Raw genomic sequence first — 17,535 nt, 5'->3', positions numbered from 1 at the left:
ATATGAATCGTATGGTCCAGTGTCCACAAACTTCTGTCTATATGCAATTGTTCAAACAAAATGTAAAAACATGTTTTTAAGTCTAGCTAAAACAGAACAGTTAAAAAATAATAATAATACATTAATAAATAAATCAAATAAAAAATAAAACTAGACGATAGCGAGGAATGTGTGTGTGTGTGTGTGTGTGTGTGTTTGTGTGTGTGTGTGTGTGTGTAAACAAACGGAGTCGACTCAAAAGCATCGTCTTTTATGAGTTAGAAACTGAAACCTCACGTTTGAGCATCATTTATACATTTTTATCTTTTTAAAATAACTCTCCGTGCCTTGAATTTCAACATTCTGATATGTCCTTTTGATTCATTAAAAAAGAAAAAGAAAAAGAAAAACATAAAGAGCTAATAAGGAGAAATTATTTTAGACCATTAAAAGTGCAAGAACATTAGAGGAATGACTTCAACTGTGATTTCCTCGTTCAACCAACAGAGGGCAGCAAAAACCCCGGGATCTCACGCTACAACCACAACACCTCGGCATCTTCCTGTCACCTCTGTTTGCAGTCCCAAGAACAAATGTGTCTTTGATCACGTGATGCAGGTGATAGAATTTCTTTTTATTATATCACCAACAGATGAACAAAAGTCTATCAATATGCAGCAGTCACTAACACAGATACATTTACAAAATAAATATTGCAACAAGAGCGCCATTCAATTTGTACTTAAATATTACATAAATAATAATAATAATAATGATAATAATCGTAATCATAATAAATACATCGTACTGTATCTGTTCAACCCACTTCGCTGTGGAGGGTGTCAAAATACTTTTATGGAAAACAAAACTCGTTAAATAAAAGAGAATATTAGAAAATAATATCAAAAATTGATAAAAAATATTTGCACTTAAAAAAGAGATTAAAAATCTCTGTCTTTGAAATAAATACGAAGGTTTATAAAACACTTGCAGTGGATAGGTTATTTTTAAAATATTGCCTCTTTCTCAACACAAGAGGACAACTATTCTCCTTATATTGACTGTTAAAAAGCTGCTTATAGAATTTTGTGGTTGTAAAATAAATAAGCTCTTAAATAGACAATGACAAATAAATAAACAGAATAATCACCCAAGCATGAATAAATTAATAAATTAAACATATCAATGATCAAATTTAAATAGTAATAACAATAAGATAACAAAACTACAAACTAATATGGAAGTGCAATATCTATGTTTTCAAATACTATGACCATTTCTAAATGGGACAGGAACCGGATTTCCACCAAATATGAGACAACATCATCGTACATCATACAAACAACAGCAGTGCTGCAGCCTAATTATGATCAATAAAGGGGACACCAGAAATCCTAAAAGTACCTGTAGACATTAAATGTCAACCACACACATATATGTACTCATCCACACACACACACACACACCCGACACACACACACACACACACACACACACACACACACACACACACACACACACACACACACACACACACACACACACACACACACTCACACTCACATACACACACTCTGGCAGCTTGTTCAGGACAACTTCCATTCGCTGAGAAGAGTAAGAAAGGCAGACTGGGACAGGTGTGAGCTGGTCACTAATAAGAGATGATCTCCAAAAATAAAATAAAAATAAAAATTAAGCACTGTGCCCAACTGACTTTCTGGGTCATGTTGAAATGGTACAGCAGCAAGATTGGATTCTCAAATTTGGTCCATCTCTTTAAACTGCACAGGGCCTCGCAGTGCTCTTCATCATCACATACAAAACCTGAATGTCCTTTAACAGTGCGCAAAGTATTGTTGGTCTGTTTTACAAGCCACAGTGTGTTCTGGTGTTCTCATGGTGCTCGTGGTGCTCACGCTCGTTCCTGCTGTGTGTTTAAACCCAGCTGGTGTTTACACCTCGATGCCTTTGACGGCTTGGTTGATGGATTCCAGCAGGGCTCGGTTCGCAGGGTTCTGATAGCACTCTTTGTTGCTGAACATGTGGGTCAGAGTGTCCACGTAGGTATCAAAGTTCTGTTCACTGATGGGCTCCTGCTGAATAAAAATGCTCGAATTACACATCTTTCATCTTAATTTGTCCAAATACAAAAATTCTGTAAAGTGTGTAATGTGTATTTTCTCTTTAGGTTATTATACAGAAGATAAACGTTAACCCATGACTCTGTGTGACTGGGCTGACACCTGATAGTCCATTTAAAATCAGCAGACATGCTGGAACATTGAACTTGATCATTTCTATTGACTTGGAAAATTCCCTAGCTTTTAAACACTAATTCCACTTATTGTTAATAGACACTGAAACAAAGAAACACTGAAAGTATACTACACTAGCATAAAATAGTGCTTTAGTATGAAGCCCCAACCCCCGGGCCGCAGACCAGCACCGATACCGATACCGGGCCGCACAGAAAGAATACGTAACTTACATTATTTCCGTTTTATTTATTATCTGATTCTGGACGGTTTTATTTTGGAAAATTACCAGATTCTCTCCTCCACATCTGTCTATCACTCACTCTTGTTGCATGTCATGATGCCTCGGTCACATGTCTTACCTCCATCCGCTACCTTCTTAAAGGGGCTGCTCCGGCTGCTAACACAATACATTACCGCTAAATTCAAACTCCCAAGCTAGCAAAATGAACAAACTACAACACAGTGGATTCACGTTAATCATTATATTTAGTTTAGAAAATACCCGTTTTTATGCTGGTCGTATCATTTTATTTTATTTTGTTTTATTTTATTTTATTTATGTATTTTATTTTAGGCCGGTCCATGAAAATATTGTCTGACATTAAACCGGTCCGTGGCACAAAAAAGGTTGGGGACCACTGCTCTAATAAACAAATAATTTGAATGGCAATCAAGAGCTAATTAGTAGAATAGGTAGAATGGTCTGGTTTCTATGCAGTGTGTTTGGAATGATACGTCACATTGTACTGTAGCTTGCTAGTTTACTTACCATTTGTGGGAGACGGATGTTGGTCAAGCTACGGATAAGAGCCTGGCTCAGGCCAGACAACTCCATGAACAGAGCTTCATTCTTCTCTTCAATTAGTTTATTTTCCTCCTCCATGCTCTTGAGGTTCTTCTCCATTGATGAGATCTTCAAAAAATGCATCGAAAAAGATTTCAAAATTCGACACTCGAGCATCTTGTGGTGTACTGACGCTATATTTGTGTTCATAAATGCCTTATAAGTAGTCTTTAAAAGCTATTCCTTGAATTCTATTAGATGTCTGTTGACAACTACACATAAAACATAAGAACAACTTAGTTTCTGACTTTACTCAGTATGGACTGACCTGTGTGTGTAGGTTGGCCATGTCTGACTCCATCTCAGAGTTTGACTCATTAAGCTCACAGATCTCTTTGTTCAGCTGCTTTATGTCTTCATCATTATCAAGAACTGAGGAAAGGCAAAGCGCATTATGAAAACTGCAGGGTGGATCACTAAAAATAACATCCCAAAATGATTGCTCCTATGCCTTACCATCGCTTGCCCTGAATTTCTTGCTGATGTAGTCATCCCCGGGGAACCTTGCTCTTTTCTTGTTAGCAGAAGCTCTTGGACAACCAGACAAGCTGAGGTAATATAGGTAGAAAAATACAGTTACATAACACTTCGAGCTAAAAACCCCCTAAGAGTCTCAGCACTGATATGACTCATTGCCATGAGATGACTATCAAACCTAGCAGTTACATCAGATTGCAAGCCACTAATGTAATTTGATGAATCCCATTGTGCTGTTAGGATTTATTTATAGCATACATTAATATTCTCTTTATCCTCACAGTATGTTTTTAGAACATAATATCTTTGATTTCTCACTAAACAATTTCACGATTCACAATTTCTGTTTTTTTTTCATAAACCCATGTGCTGTACCTGCGGTGAGTGAGGAAGCTGCCGTTGGCGTGGCCTGAGCCATCACATCCTGGAGTGGGGCAGGTGGGGCCCTCTGTCTTAAAGGACTTCCAGGAGAAAGGCGTGCCGTTCAGCAAGCCCTCCTTCTGTCTGCGTGCGGCCAGCGGACACCCATAGGCACTGCGATGAGTAGCGTACTTCCCACTGATATGACCCAGACTATCACAGCCAGGCACTGGGCACCTGAATGATGACATTTACATTTACATATATCTCAAAAATAGAACTTAATGTACTGCATCTAATGGTATGGTTTGGTAAGGTTTTGTCTGCTTGTTTTTGTATACTGTATATAGTTGCAAAGTTGTATCTGGTTTGACTTTATTAATATTTAGATAAATGCTCAGTGCCTTAAAATATCTGTCAAATAGACATCAGTCGGATCATGCTTATGCAAAAATATCAAATTAACATTTGATAAAACATAATAGTTGCATAGTGCTGATGATGTGACATTAAGGCTATTTGACTGATTTCCATTAAAAGGCACTCACTTGATCAACTCTGTGTCTTCTTTGTCATCCTTGGTGGGAGTTGTTTTCACTCCTCCTTTCTTTGCCCGAGGGCACCCAGACAAACTGTGAAAGCCATGGCAAGCATTAATACCAAATTTGCCTTTTGTTCTAACTGGATTATGTTGAATGGTGCTTAAAAGCTTCCTACTGGCAGAACACAGTATGGATGGGAATATTACATTATAGTATTAGGAACTAATGTAGCAGGGTTTATTGCCTCTGATATTAAAAATGACATTTTCCTCAAGGTCTCTCTGCATCTACTCTGTTTGACTATTTGGTAGAATGTGATAGAATTCTGACAGACTAATCAAAGTGATATACCTTCTGTGTGAAGCATAGTTTCCAGTGATGTGTCCTGATCCATCGCAGCCTGGAGTGGGACATCTGGAGGTCAGAGAGTTACAGGTCAGTGAAACATCTTTAACTGATAGAAAATCACTTCATGAGTATATATATATTTTGGTATTGGTATTGGTATATATAATTGATTATATATTATATATGTATATACACCTGTGACCAAAAGTTTGGCAAGCAATTTGAGAAGTTTTGAGGGTGCTGTCAGTGAAAAGAGGGCGGTAGTAAAGTTCAGTTTTTCAGTTGAAACAGCAGTATACAGTACAGCTCAGCAGCAAAAGCACTGTAGAAAGGTCTAATTAGTGGGAAGATCAGCACAGACATACTTGAGTTCACCAGTGTGGGCAGCCATGAGGGTCCGAAGACTTTTATCAGCAAGAGGACACCCAGAGAGACTGGAAGAATAAAGCAGAGCAAGGAAGACGGGTAAAAAGAGAAATTTAAGTGCAAGATAGAAAAGAAGGATTGCTGTGTGTATGGTATAATTCTAAGGTATGATTAGGTTTGTTTCTGCTCCGGCCCAGTTTAATGTGCATTCAGATGGAAAGATTGAATGTTGCGGCTGTGTGTAGTAATATTGACATAGTAATAGTAGGAATAAACGGAAAAATGCATGCTTTCGTTGCATTTATTTATATTGCTCACATGCGCCACAGACAGAGAGGGACATGGTTTAGTATAGTGTTAGGGTGAAAAGGAAAAGCATGCTTTCCTAAGAATAAGTACAGGTTTAGTAACCAACAGAACTAGCTTGGGTTATACCTGCGATGAGATGCATAGTTTCCTGTTATATGACCACTGCCATCACATCCTGGGGTAGGACATCTGGACAAAGTTAGAGACTGGTGTTATGGTTCATATGGTTATGGTATAGTTTATGATTTCAGATCAATCTCACACTATTCAAAACTTTTGCATGACTTTAAAGAGGAAACTTACAGCAGGAGCTCTTTCTTGCTTTCCTTGGATTGGAGCTTAACTTTAAAGCTGGAAGTGGTGACCTCGCCCGGGTATTTCCTGTCCTCCAGACCCTCTTGTGATACATCATCATCCTCTCCATCAGAAGAAGCGTAAGACTGAGTGGCATAATCCACCTGCAAGTCAAAAACATGGTTCACAATCAATTAAATATCCAAAGTTGTTCAGTAGGACCAACTCCTTATAAAGTAAAGGTATTTTACTATTGTTTTATGTACTACTGAAACTACTAATATTTACTATTATTAGCTAATAGTAAACAGAAAAACAATAACCTCCTCAGGCTCCTCTTCCTTCTGTCGGGTTGTCTTGGTGTAGTCTATTGGCCCCTCCCACTCTTCTACTTTGTAGGCATGACCAGAGTGAGGCGAGGTAACTCCATGCTGTTGTGAGGAAGATGACGATGAGGAAGAAGGGTCAGGTGACCTCACACCCTCTATTTTGGGTTTCTTCATGCTGAGGTCTAGGGTGCCATTCTCATCAACCTCAATATCCATATCCTGCTGATGTTAAGAAAAAAAATAAAAATAAGATTTTATAAAAAGAAATCTACCAGCATACAGAATCTTAGAAAACTACTGGCTGTTCTAATGCAGGGGTCCCCAAACTTTTTTGCCCCACAGACCGGTTTAATGTCAGACAATATTTTCACGGACCGGCCTCTAAAGTGTGGCGGATAAATACAACAACATAAAATGATACGACCAGCATAAAAACTGGTATTTTCTAAATATAAGAATAAACGTGAATCCACTGTGTTGTTGTTTGTTCATTTTGCTCGCTTGGGGGTTTGAATTTAGCGGTAATGTATTGTGTTAGCGGCCGGAGCAGCCCCTTTAAGAAGGTAGCGGATGGAGGTAAGACGTGAGGCATCATGACATGCATCAAGTGAGTCATAGACAGATGTGGCGGAGAGAATCCCCTTAATTTTCCAAAATAAAACATTGTTTAGAATCAGATAATAAATAAAACAGAAATAATGTACATTATGTATTCTTTCTGTACCAATTGACCCGGGGGTTGGGAGACCACTGTTTTAATGTATGCAACACACAAAAAAGCCTTATCTTTTTTTTAGTTGTGAATGGTTAAATTAAGCTCCATACCTTGCTGGTCTGTTCCTGATGTTTGTTGCTTAGATTCTCCGGCCTCTCCCAGCAGCGTGTGGACAGGTTAAGGATGGCAGTGGCAGCCATGTGTGCAGCCTCTGCATCGTGGGTATAATCATAACCACTGGAGGTGGAGGAAGAGCTGCTCTTGGTGTAGCCTCCTGATAAGTTCTGGTTCGGGGAGGAAGCTTTAGGGAATTGTTTTGCTGTTAATCAAGACAGTAAAATAAATAGACATAAATATACTGTGAATTAAAAGGCTAATATAAATATTCTACACTTTTAATTGCTATTAGGTGCCATGACATGCTGAGATCACTGCTTCAGTTGAAGTGGTTTAAGGGTAAACTTACATTTGAAGGCTTTAGGTGAGGTTTCACTAACAGGCATCTTTGGTGCAAGCATGCGCTTCCCGAACACCTGCACGTCAAAGCTTGCATAGTCAAAGGAGACCTTGGAGTACTTCTCTAATTCCTTAGCCAGGTTAGCTCGTGGTGTGGCTGGTCCCACATTAGGCCTGTAGCTACCATACTGAGGAATCTCCAACTGCTTCACAAAACACATGGGCCTAAAGTAAAGATGAGGAAACAATGTGAGCCACCTGAAAATCCCTTTTGTCCCAATTCATTTTATGATCTACATCTCAAAATTAAGACACTGTAGACATCAATTTGGAGCTTACCTGAGAACTCTGTCTGAGTTTGAGGTGCCAACAGCTTGCTCACTGACTGAAGCCTGGGCCTGAAGTGGCTTCTCGTAACTCTTTGTGTGTTTTCCTGCAGCTGCAATTGGGCAGCCAGATAAACTGAAAAGACAAAAGTAATGTAATGAATAGATGAATGTCAATAATACTGTTTATTTAGATTGCTAATGAAAGTTCATTTATTTGAAATGTTGATTGACAGACTGAGGAATAGTACCTGCGATGTGTGTTGCGGTTGCTGTTGACATGGCCTTGGCCATTGCACCCTGGTGTTGGACATTTTAGAACATTCTCATGCATGGCCAGGACTAAACATTGGGGTGATAAAAATGTCACGGTCAGTAAAAAATAAAAGAGATCTAACTGCAAAGGTATGCAAAAGATTCACCAGAAATACTGTAAACATTTCTACAGTATTTGTAGAACATAATAGAGTGTGTATTTGTTCCTGTACTCACTTTCAGGTGGTACCCTGTCCTTATGCGGACATCCCGAAAGGCTCCGATGGTGAGGGTACAGTCCAGTCACATGACCTGTCCCATCACATCCTGGTGTTGGACACTTTACTTCTTTCTTCTCGGATCTGGACCCTTCTATGATGAAAGTGAAGCAGGAAGGAGTCAAAGTCATGCAATGCTATAGAATTCATATTTTATGTTTTAACTCCATGACAAGGCCCCAAATGTGTGTTACCGATGGGATTTAAGTTCATAACCTACAGGTCACTTGTAGCTGCAAAGCTACCTCTGGCCTTATTAGCGGAGATACTACGGAGATATGCAAATAATGCAGTAAGGCAATTCCTCCGATTTAGAAAGAATCGCCAATTTTGGACTCCCAACCATGGATTAAAAGCATGATGTGTGCTAATTGTACCTTTACCATAATATCCCCTGCGGGGTGTGTTTTCAGCCATCTTGCCGCTCCTCTCGTCTGCGCTGTGGTAGCTCTGCTGTTCCGGAGAACGGCTCTCCTCAGAACTGCGTGCTGTCTGCTCAGCCTTCAGTGCAATGGCTTGCTCTAGCAGGCCCAGATTTCCCCGTGTCATGTCATATGTCTCAGATTCATCTGTCACCTCTGACCTGTGAGACACGCTATCCATTTCTTCATCTTCTGCTTCGTCTACCTCTTCCTCCCCTTCATCTTCACCATCATCCTCGTCTTCCTCGTCAATCTCGTCATCATCATCTGATTGCAGTTCTATGACCACTGTGGGTGAGGCTTTGTTAGATTCATCCTCTGGCTCCTCTTCATCTTCTTCATCTTCTTCCTCATCCTCACTTAAATGAGTGTCTAGTTTTTCACCACTATTCATCATAGCATCTGGTTCTGATACCTGAGCTGAGAAGCTGGTGGCTACAGTGCTGTGGGAGTGCCTGGGTTCTACCTGTTCCTGCTCCTCTTCCTCATCCTCCTCCTCCTCCTCCTCTCCCATTTCATCAATATCCTCTTCTTGATTTATCAGTTGTTCTTCGGTTTCTTTGGCCTGGACTTTGTTAAAGTCTCCACTGAAGTACTGGTGGTCTGAATTGTTCTTCTGACTTGAGCCCTGGGTGTCATGCACCTCATCATGTTCTTCTTCTTCTTCTTCTTCTTCCTCACCATCTTCTTCGGATATCTGCACAGGGTCATTAGAGGCATTGAGCTGCTGAGTCATTCTTTCTTCTTCTGTCATCTCGTCTGTGCCATCTCCCTCCTCTTCCTCCCCAGCTTGGATCTCTGCAGCAACCTGAAGGCCCTCCTCACTTTCAGTCTCCACAGTCACTTGTTGGATGGGAGTCGCTTCAGGCTCGAGGTGTTCTTTTTTAGAGTCCCCGTCAGGTGCTGGAATAGAAATGTCTTTGTCTACTGTGTTTTTCTCCTCAGGTTCATGTTCTTGTGAAATTAAATCTGTAGAGTAAAAAACAAGTGCATGATTCGACCTATGAAGTCTGAGGAGACTATAATCACACTATCCCTAACTAATTGGCAAAACCCAATGATCTTCTTTCTTACCTGTCAGTGGCTCTGATGGATGATCCTTTTTTTTTGGCTCATCCTCTTTCTCTGCTGTGTCTTCATCAGACTCTACTGCTTCATCCTTTGGTTCAGTTTCACTGTTTGTATCACTGTCTGCATTAAAACCGTCATCCATTGCCAGCTTCAGGGGATTTGGCCTCTTTTTAGAGACAGACTGGTTCTCTTCTGCCTCCTGAAGTTTCCTTTTTTTTGCTAATGGACACCCCAGTGCACTATGGGATGAACAAAAAAATTTTCATTAATATAAAAGCCTCTAAAACTAATTTGACACTGTCCATTATGGCATAATGTTTAATTTAATGGTACCTTCTGTGTCTAGCATATTTTCCACTGACATGACCCAAACCATCACATCCTGGAGTAGGACAACTAAAAGCATAAAAAAAACAGATGTTTGTTAAATTGATAATATGTATTCATTATGTTAATTCAGGATAATATTGGTATAAAATAACATATAACATGAGCTGCAAATTATCTAGAAAAACACACACCTGTATTCTTGGCCCACAAGCTCAAGAGGAACTAGGATGGAAAAGAGGAAAGACATCCATTATATTAGCACATTCATCACATCACATGCATATATCACATTACACATATAGTAGCCTACAGGCCTCACATAAATTGGCCAGACAGATCGAAGATATCTGTTTGGTTTCCCGGATCGCGTTGCATATATAGTGAACTATGCTCACCTCTGATGCCTTTTGAGCGGGTCCGTGTCCTTTTCTCCTCTGTGTCTTGGCTCATCTGGAGGACAAAAAAATTTGCACTTGATACCTCAGATTGCCATTTCAGTCTAATTACTCCTTCTCTGTGTTGTTTTTTATTACTCAACAGCCATTTGGAGCAATATTATTCTAATATGAAAAGCAAATATCTAATGTTCGTTCAGCAGTGAAATGCTAAAGTAACCAGAGAAGTATCCTTTAAACACTGTGAAACAGCAAAATCAATAATACACTTCCAATGTAGTTCCTCTGAGATGCATAACATGACCCAGCGAGAGGATTAGGGGCAGGATGTGGGAGAGAAAGTATAAGAAAAAAAAATACTAGGGAAGTAACGATTTGGAAGAAAAAGAGCAAAGCTGAACAGCGCCAAGTCATAATGGGGTTGAAAATATCAGATTACAATAAAATTATAGAATTTTTATATCAAAAGAGTAAGAAGAATAACTCAAGTTTATTCACTGTATGATAGCTCTCTTTATAGAATATAAAAAAGAAACTGCTCTATACTGGAGGAAAAACAGACCTCCACAAGCACATACTCATAACAAAATCGTATCAATATCTCACTTTGATTCTTTTGCTCCTCTTGCTCTCCCAGCTGCTGATCCGGTCCCCTCTTGTCCACCTCTGACTCAGCAGCTGCCCGTGGAACTCATTTTCTACAGGACGGGCAGGGAAAAATATTATAGTACACTGAATAGCATTTGCTCAACAAAGTAGAATAATGTCAAATGTTTTATATAGTAACATAAAATAACATTGTCTTTTTTATTAGTTGAATATCTGCATTTGGCAATCATCCAAGAAAATATAGAAATATATATATATATATATATATATATATATATATATATATATATATATATATATATATATATATATATATATATATAAATATACAGAAATAGGAAAAAAAAAACCTTCTATGAATTTCTTCCACAAACATTTAGTCAGTGTCTATGTACCTTCATGTCTAATGGCAAGTTGGCAACAACTGTATTTCTTGCTTTGGTCCATAGAGAGACTCTGAAAGGCAGCATTTTTGTCTATTCTAATATCTATTACTGGTTCCAGTACATTTTTTTGGGGTTCTTCATTGTTGCTTTTAGAAAAAGATGCTGATGTGGCAGCCATTTTGCAGCACCACACAAAATCAAAGTGTACATAAAAAAATGTGTGCAGGCAAATTTCAGATGCTTGATTTTACATAAAAAAAAACTACTTTTTTTGTTTTTTAAGCACAAATTATATCAAGGCTCTAATCAAAGCAATGGTGATAATACACGTAACATGAATGATAGGATCCGATAGCAGCAATATGTTTGGCACATTTCTTAAGCAGATGCGCAGATCATAAAAAGAACTGAATTAATTTCATATGCAGTGACCCAAATTCAGTGTCTGTGATATAGTTTGAGTGAATCGGTCAACTTGTAAAACCAAATTTTAGGAATCATAATCAGGAGCCGAACTCAAGATGTATGAGATTATGCAACCACAGAACAATTTCTCTTTCGTCTCGGTCATGTAGGTGTTCGCTGACCTAAAAACTGTGTTATATTTGAACCACATACTTTAACTAGGACTGAGCTTGCATTCTATGACCTAGTCTACTTCACAGTAATAAGAAACATTAGATTGATTTTTATAGTCGTCATTAACAAATAAGGAATAATTCTTGTTTATAGTTCTTTATAGAACTCTTTTGCACATTACTGTATAATCAGAGTATACTATAGCTTTACTAGTCGGTGCTATTTTGTGTCTTGTGTATCTCTTCCACACTGTCTTGTGTTGACTGTCTACATGTTTTTTGTCTGCACTGTTTGCACAGGGTTGCACAAGATGCACTTTATGTAGCAAGTACACTTTCTTTAGTCCTTGCTCTGTGTTCTGTTATGTATCTTTATATTGTGTGTTGTAGCTCTATGTTGTATTATGTAGCACCAGGGTTCTGAAGGAACGTTATCTCATTTTACTGTGTACTGCGTCAGCTATATATTGTAGAAATGACAATAAAAGATTCTTGACTGGACTTGGAAGTGTTGGAACTGTTCAAATGCATGTTATGTAAACTATTTCTCAGGTTTTGTTTATTAAAACAAATGTCTAAATGTTGTCTATTGAGCTACATTCATTCGTATTTCTCGGTGGGAACACAGTCCAGAGTTGTGTATAAGAGGAAATCGTCTATAATGAAGTAGCCACAGTTCATGACTCTTCGGGGTCGTCACTGGGGAGGGCGTGGCCTCTGCGGCCGGTAGAACACGCAGTGCGCGAGCCAGCTTCTGAATGGAACGCGTTCTGCGGGTTGTGAATGAACAGCCCTGCGAGCGCGAGCCAGCTGTTCCATTCGGCCATTATTACGTAGCAATGCGATTTGGTTTCTGCTGGCACCTGGTGCTCTCACGAAGGAGGGTGGGGGTGTCCCCTGAGAAATATGCCGCCATTACCAACACACACACACACACACACACACACGCACGCACGCACGAATCACAGTGCCCTTTAAAGTTTTTGAATAATTTCTCTCGGTTCACAAGAGTATTCATGTTTTGTCTAATGTGCATACGAGTTTTCAAACCATATAAACGTAAAAATGCTTAGGATACAAAACAACATCCAACAACAGACCACTTATTTCCGTTATATGCAGTATACAAAACAATTGAGCAATAACTCGGGGCTTTCTCTATACTATTTGTCATGTCGGTGTCTCACAAAGATAATCGAAAGCGATTTTACCAGCACACATAAACCCGAAAGATGGTTAACGAGCTTTAATTGTCTAGGACACTTTAACCACTACAAAAAACGGTACAACTAAAATAGAGTATGTTAATGGACGCACCCTACACCTTTCAATGACTTCCATCATCCGAGCAGAAAAAAAAAAAGAAAAACAGTCCATTAGGCCTCAGTCCTACATGATGGAGACGAGCAAGTATCCTAATGGCCACACGAACCTGATTACAACTACTTCATAACCACAAAGAGCATGTTCATCATACAGGGTGTCAACGAAGAAATACATGTTTTCACGCTCTAGATATAAAATAAAGAGCAGCTCTAACGTCAATCTGATGGAAACCAAAAGATATAATTCAATTTAGAATATAATAAGAAATTAAATGTACTTATATGTGCGTATAAACATTTGAAGCGTCAGTAAGTCACTTCTGGTAAATTACAAAACTAACTGGACATCACTCTAAACTTATTTGTTGTTTATCTGCATTTCTATATTGTAAAACAAATCATATATATATATATATATATATATATATATATATATATATATATATATATATATATATATATATATATATATATATATATAAACTGGAGTCCACCGACGCTGAACAAACTTCACCAGGCTGTTTTTTTTTTTCTGTCATGCATTGGACCCACTTTAGCTCACGTCATGGGAAAATTCACAGTATTTTAGGCCTGTTTTTCTGAAAGTAGCACACAAAAATGACCAACAATCTGACTTTCACACCGCTACGATAATATGAGTGTCTAATTGCACCTTTATGATCTATACAGTCCATTTAAAGTTGTCATTATGGGCAACTCCGATATTGTTTTAATTAACACAAAATATGACTGTACTTCAGCCTGCTTCGGAGAAAATGTACAATGAAAACGAAGCAGGAGAAAACCAGGTCGAAACATGTCTCTTTAAAAGATTACGGAGTCGGCGTCCATTAGACGACAACAACCGAGTGCGACGGATAGGCAGAAGATTAAACCGACTGCAAACGCGAAAAAATTAGTATTATTATTTGTACTTATTCATTTTTATTTATTTATTTTGCACCCATCATCCATCAAGCGCATCTCGGTGGGAAATTACCGCAAGCTTTGCTTTGCTTCCAGCGATGAGATGCGAGCGGCCTTTTGCTCTTTGTAGCTGTAACTTCAGTGCTGTTCCTCTTCGCCAATTTCATAAAAAAAACCTTGACCGTTAGAGACCGTAATTAATCCGACCGGGGACCGTCAGAAAGCCGATTCGCATTATGATTTTGGTCGTGTGCATCCAAATTCGACGTGTGTATAGTATCGCGTAGACGTCAAAACATTTCTATATCGCGTTTGTCGGCGAGAATAATATGAACTTACCTTTAGCTCACAGGCCCATTGTTCACCCCTCCTCTACCCAATACTGTGACATCATCATAGTAAAATGTACAATACAGGAGGGGGTGGGCTCTATCTCTCTCTCTCTCTCACACACACACACACACACACGTATACACACTATACACATTTCATACAAATACATGATCTTGAGAACTGATCTAAAAAATGACGCACAACAACATTAACACTATAAGCTCTATTACACTCTGATAAAAATAAAAGCACAAACACACACACACACACACACACACACACACACACACACACCATTCTCCAATGTTTTTACAGCCACACTTTGTGCACTTCGTCGTATTTATGGAGTTTTCTAGCCTATTTTATTTTTTCAGAACTATAGACAGCGCAAGCTGATTTCAGCACCTTGGACAGGAGCTCGTTTCCACAGCAGCTTCCTCCGAGGCGCAAAGCATCGTTATAACCTGTTTTTTCCTCTAATGGTGCACAAAGAATAGGGATATTACATTACACTGATCGACCGTTCACTCCAGAGTAAAAAAAAGTTGTTCCTTTTAATTTATTTTTCATGAACAACACCAATATTAGCCAAATTAACGACAGATAAACGACAAATGCACTAACATGTCATGTTGCATGAATGCATTTTATATTGCCCTGGGCAACAGATCTTTTAAAATACAAGATAAGGGCACAGACTGGAACTACTTTATAATGCGCAGTGATACATGTGATTGACAGTAGACCTAGATTCAGCAACTATAAGTGTAAAATAGAACACAGCGACAGGGAAATACACTCAATACATTTAGCAACATTTCCATGTTTGTTAGCACAGTATATTTTATGATGTCTTGTAATGATCATAGGTTGTACTCTATAATCACTACCATTTTACCATGGTATAAAATACATCACGTCTCTAAAATAATTACAAGCTTCTGAGTGGAAGCATAATATGTTTATTAGTAATTAAAACAGAGGTGAGAGATTAAAACCACAAAACAATTCAATACAAAAATGCAAATGTTACTCCATAATTTAGAAAGTTTCGGTTTTATATACATTTGTTTGCTTTAATGCTATTTAAGTTGCAATAACTTAAAAATAAAGTTTTGTGGACAGCATTAGTCATGTGACACACACACACACACACACACACACACACACACACACACACACACACACAAAAAAACCCTCTTCAGCATGTTGCTGAATATTTAATCAGTCCAAAGTTCTCCGGTTACCAGCTGGAACTTGGTTCAACCCGGTCTCATCCTAAACCTTGCTACAGATGGACAGCCGTGTTTGCACCAGCATACAATTAACTTTGCAGTCTGTTTCTCAGGGCCAGGCAGCGTGTATAAATATTACATACGTGCCAGCTGAGTGAATAAGGAGCCCATTGCCTTCACCCCCTCCCCATTCACCATGGACAGATGGACTGATCTAAGTCCCTCCCTCATACAAACTTTTTAACGGGTCTATACAGCAGAGTCCTGAAGTCCCCACAGAGCAGAGACACAAAATCCCCTTTGGGAACAAAAGTTTCCTTTGTTTGTGAACTGTCTGGTCGGTCATTCGTGTTTGGAGAGTTTAAAGACACTACCATTCTGTCCTGCATCGCACATATGAATGTTTATGGAGTAAATACCAAAAATAAATCTATGTAAAATTGTGAGTGAGATGCTGTAATATATTGCAATATCAGTCTATTGTTAAGACTGTTGGTGTGGCTCATAGGAAATAAGAGATAACCAGACACTTTTATTTTCAAAACCATTAGTCTACTTTGTAATGAAAAAGTTTTGTCATGAATGCTTTTGTGAAGGGTTTAAAGAAATCACACTAAAATCCAAAACACCACAGAGTCTAAATCATTTCTGTCAAATCTGCGTGCATTGTTTACAACCCGGAAGCCCAAAAGATTTGAGCAAAAGGAAAAGTTTGTACTTACCGAGAAAAGTTTTACACAGCTTCATCTTGGCTGTGCCTCCGCTCCTTGTCACACACTCTTACAGCTTTCAAACTCCTTTAACTTTGCTTCTTTAAAGAAAGTAGAACTTGGAGGAAAAACTTGCCGGAGTGGAAAGACTACTCCGAGCTGACCAATCAGATACTGCCCGCGTCATCGTAGTCCTGCGCGAGAGCCAATCAGAAAGAGTCTGAGCTCCAGCGCTCCACCGACACGCAAACAAAGAGCATTGAAAGGGAAAACAAAAGAGTGCAGGCTGCCTCTGTTCAGCAGCAGACATACGGCAAAGGGGAACCACTTCTCCATTCATCTCACAACTCCTACCGAATAGTTGTAGAGAAAACTTTTTGGTAAAGTTTCACCAGAGTTTTGAAATCAATTTCCAAGAGGAACATGCCATTCATTTTTAAATAATAAAAAAAGAAAACTTGCATAAGCTTATATATTTCACTTGGTATACTAATTATACAGTTTCCCATAAACATACTCGAACAAAAGCGCTATTCTCTAGTTTTCCTGGTGTCAGGAACATTGTGGAATGCTTTAAGCAAATCGCTAAACCAACTGTCAGTATAATCACCAGAGACCTCCACCCACCAGGCAGGAGTGAAGGCATCACTATCCACCATTTCATGTAGATTTTAAGAACAGACGTCCAAAGCCATTGTCTTGCTACATTATGAAGTTCCTCCCAATTAGATTAAATGCATTTCTCTGTAAACTGACACAATGGATCCATAGACCTTTGATTGTGCTGCCACCATCATGAGTAACAATAATTCCAGTATCAATAAAGATCTGTAAGCCTATTTCAGAAGTAGACATGCAAGGTTTTCTACCAATTTACTTTGAAGTGCATGTAATCTAACTGGGTGGAACTTCATCGTGTAGCAAGACAATGACCCAAAACACAACGCCAACATAACAAAGGACTTAATCAGAGTTTAGACTGACCAAATCAATCATGAGACATTAACACAATTAAGCATGCGTTTTTTTATCTCCTGAAAAGAAGAATAAAGTCCTGCCCAAACAAGCAACAACTTTA

The 17,535-nt window shown here is 38.8% G+C and overlaps 1 protein-coding gene across 26 annotated transcripts; it reads right to left on the bottom strand.

The window, feature by feature from the left end:
• Window positions 1-592: 592 nt before the first annotated feature.
• myt1a (myelin transcription factor 1a) lies at window positions 593-16,589 on the bottom strand. Of its 26 annotated transcripts, none has more exons than XM_083570766.1 (24): window positions 16,470-16,589; window positions 10,961-11,052; window positions 10,355-10,409; window positions 10,151-10,181; window positions 9,963-10,025; window positions 9,633-9,868; window positions 8,514-9,527; window positions 8,096-8,230; window positions 7,855-7,945; window positions 7,617-7,739; window positions 7,288-7,502; window positions 6,932-7,140; window positions 6,101-6,328; window positions 5,787-5,941; window positions 5,610-5,672; window positions 5,174-5,242; window positions 5,004-5,048; window positions 4,812-4,874; window positions 4,467-4,550; window positions 3,934-4,155; window positions 3,538-3,629; window positions 3,350-3,453; window positions 3,007-3,150; window positions 593-2,075 (listed from the first exon to the last, which is right to left on the bottom strand). In XM_083570766.1, exons 1-24 carry the CDS (start codon window positions 16,492-16,494, stop codon window positions 1,932-1,934), a joined length of 3,702 nt encoding a protein of 1,233 aa, XP_083426892.1. In that variant the 5' UTR covers window positions 16,495-16,589; the 3' UTR covers window positions 593-1,931. The 26 variants fall into 26 exon arrangements, with proteins under 26 accessions (XP_083426892.1, XP_083426895.1, XP_083426900.1 ...); XM_083570769.1 differs by having other exon boundaries at window positions 6,101-6,325; XM_083570774.1 differs by lacking the exon at window positions 16,470-16,589 and adding an exon at window positions 14,519-14,647.
• Between the last annotated feature and the right edge of the window lie 946 nt (window positions 16,590-17,535).

This window comes from Silurus aristotelis, assembly GCF_946808225.1.
Source record: "Silurus aristotelis genome assembly, chromosome: 19".
Classification (NCBI taxonomy): domain Eukaryota; kingdom Metazoa; phylum Chordata; class Actinopteri; order Siluriformes; family Siluridae; genus Silurus; species Silurus aristotelis.
This window is presented reverse-complemented; position numbering and strand designations above follow the sequence as displayed.

Excerpts from the sequence above, each read along its gene's own strand:
- myt1a (XM_083570761.1), bottom strand. The coding sequence starts at position 14,346 with ATGAAATTGGCGAAGAGGAACAGCACTGAAGTTACAGCTACAAAGAGC. Across the intron at positions 8,231-8,513 it reads CAGGGGATATTATGGTAAAG|AAGGGTCCAGATCCGAGAAG; the intron begins GTACAATTAGCA and ends CTTTCATCATAG. Across the intron at positions 2,076-3,006 it reads ACATCCGTCTCCCACAAATG|CAGGAGCCCATCAGTGAACA; the intron begins GTAAGTAAACTA and ends ATTTTTATTCAG.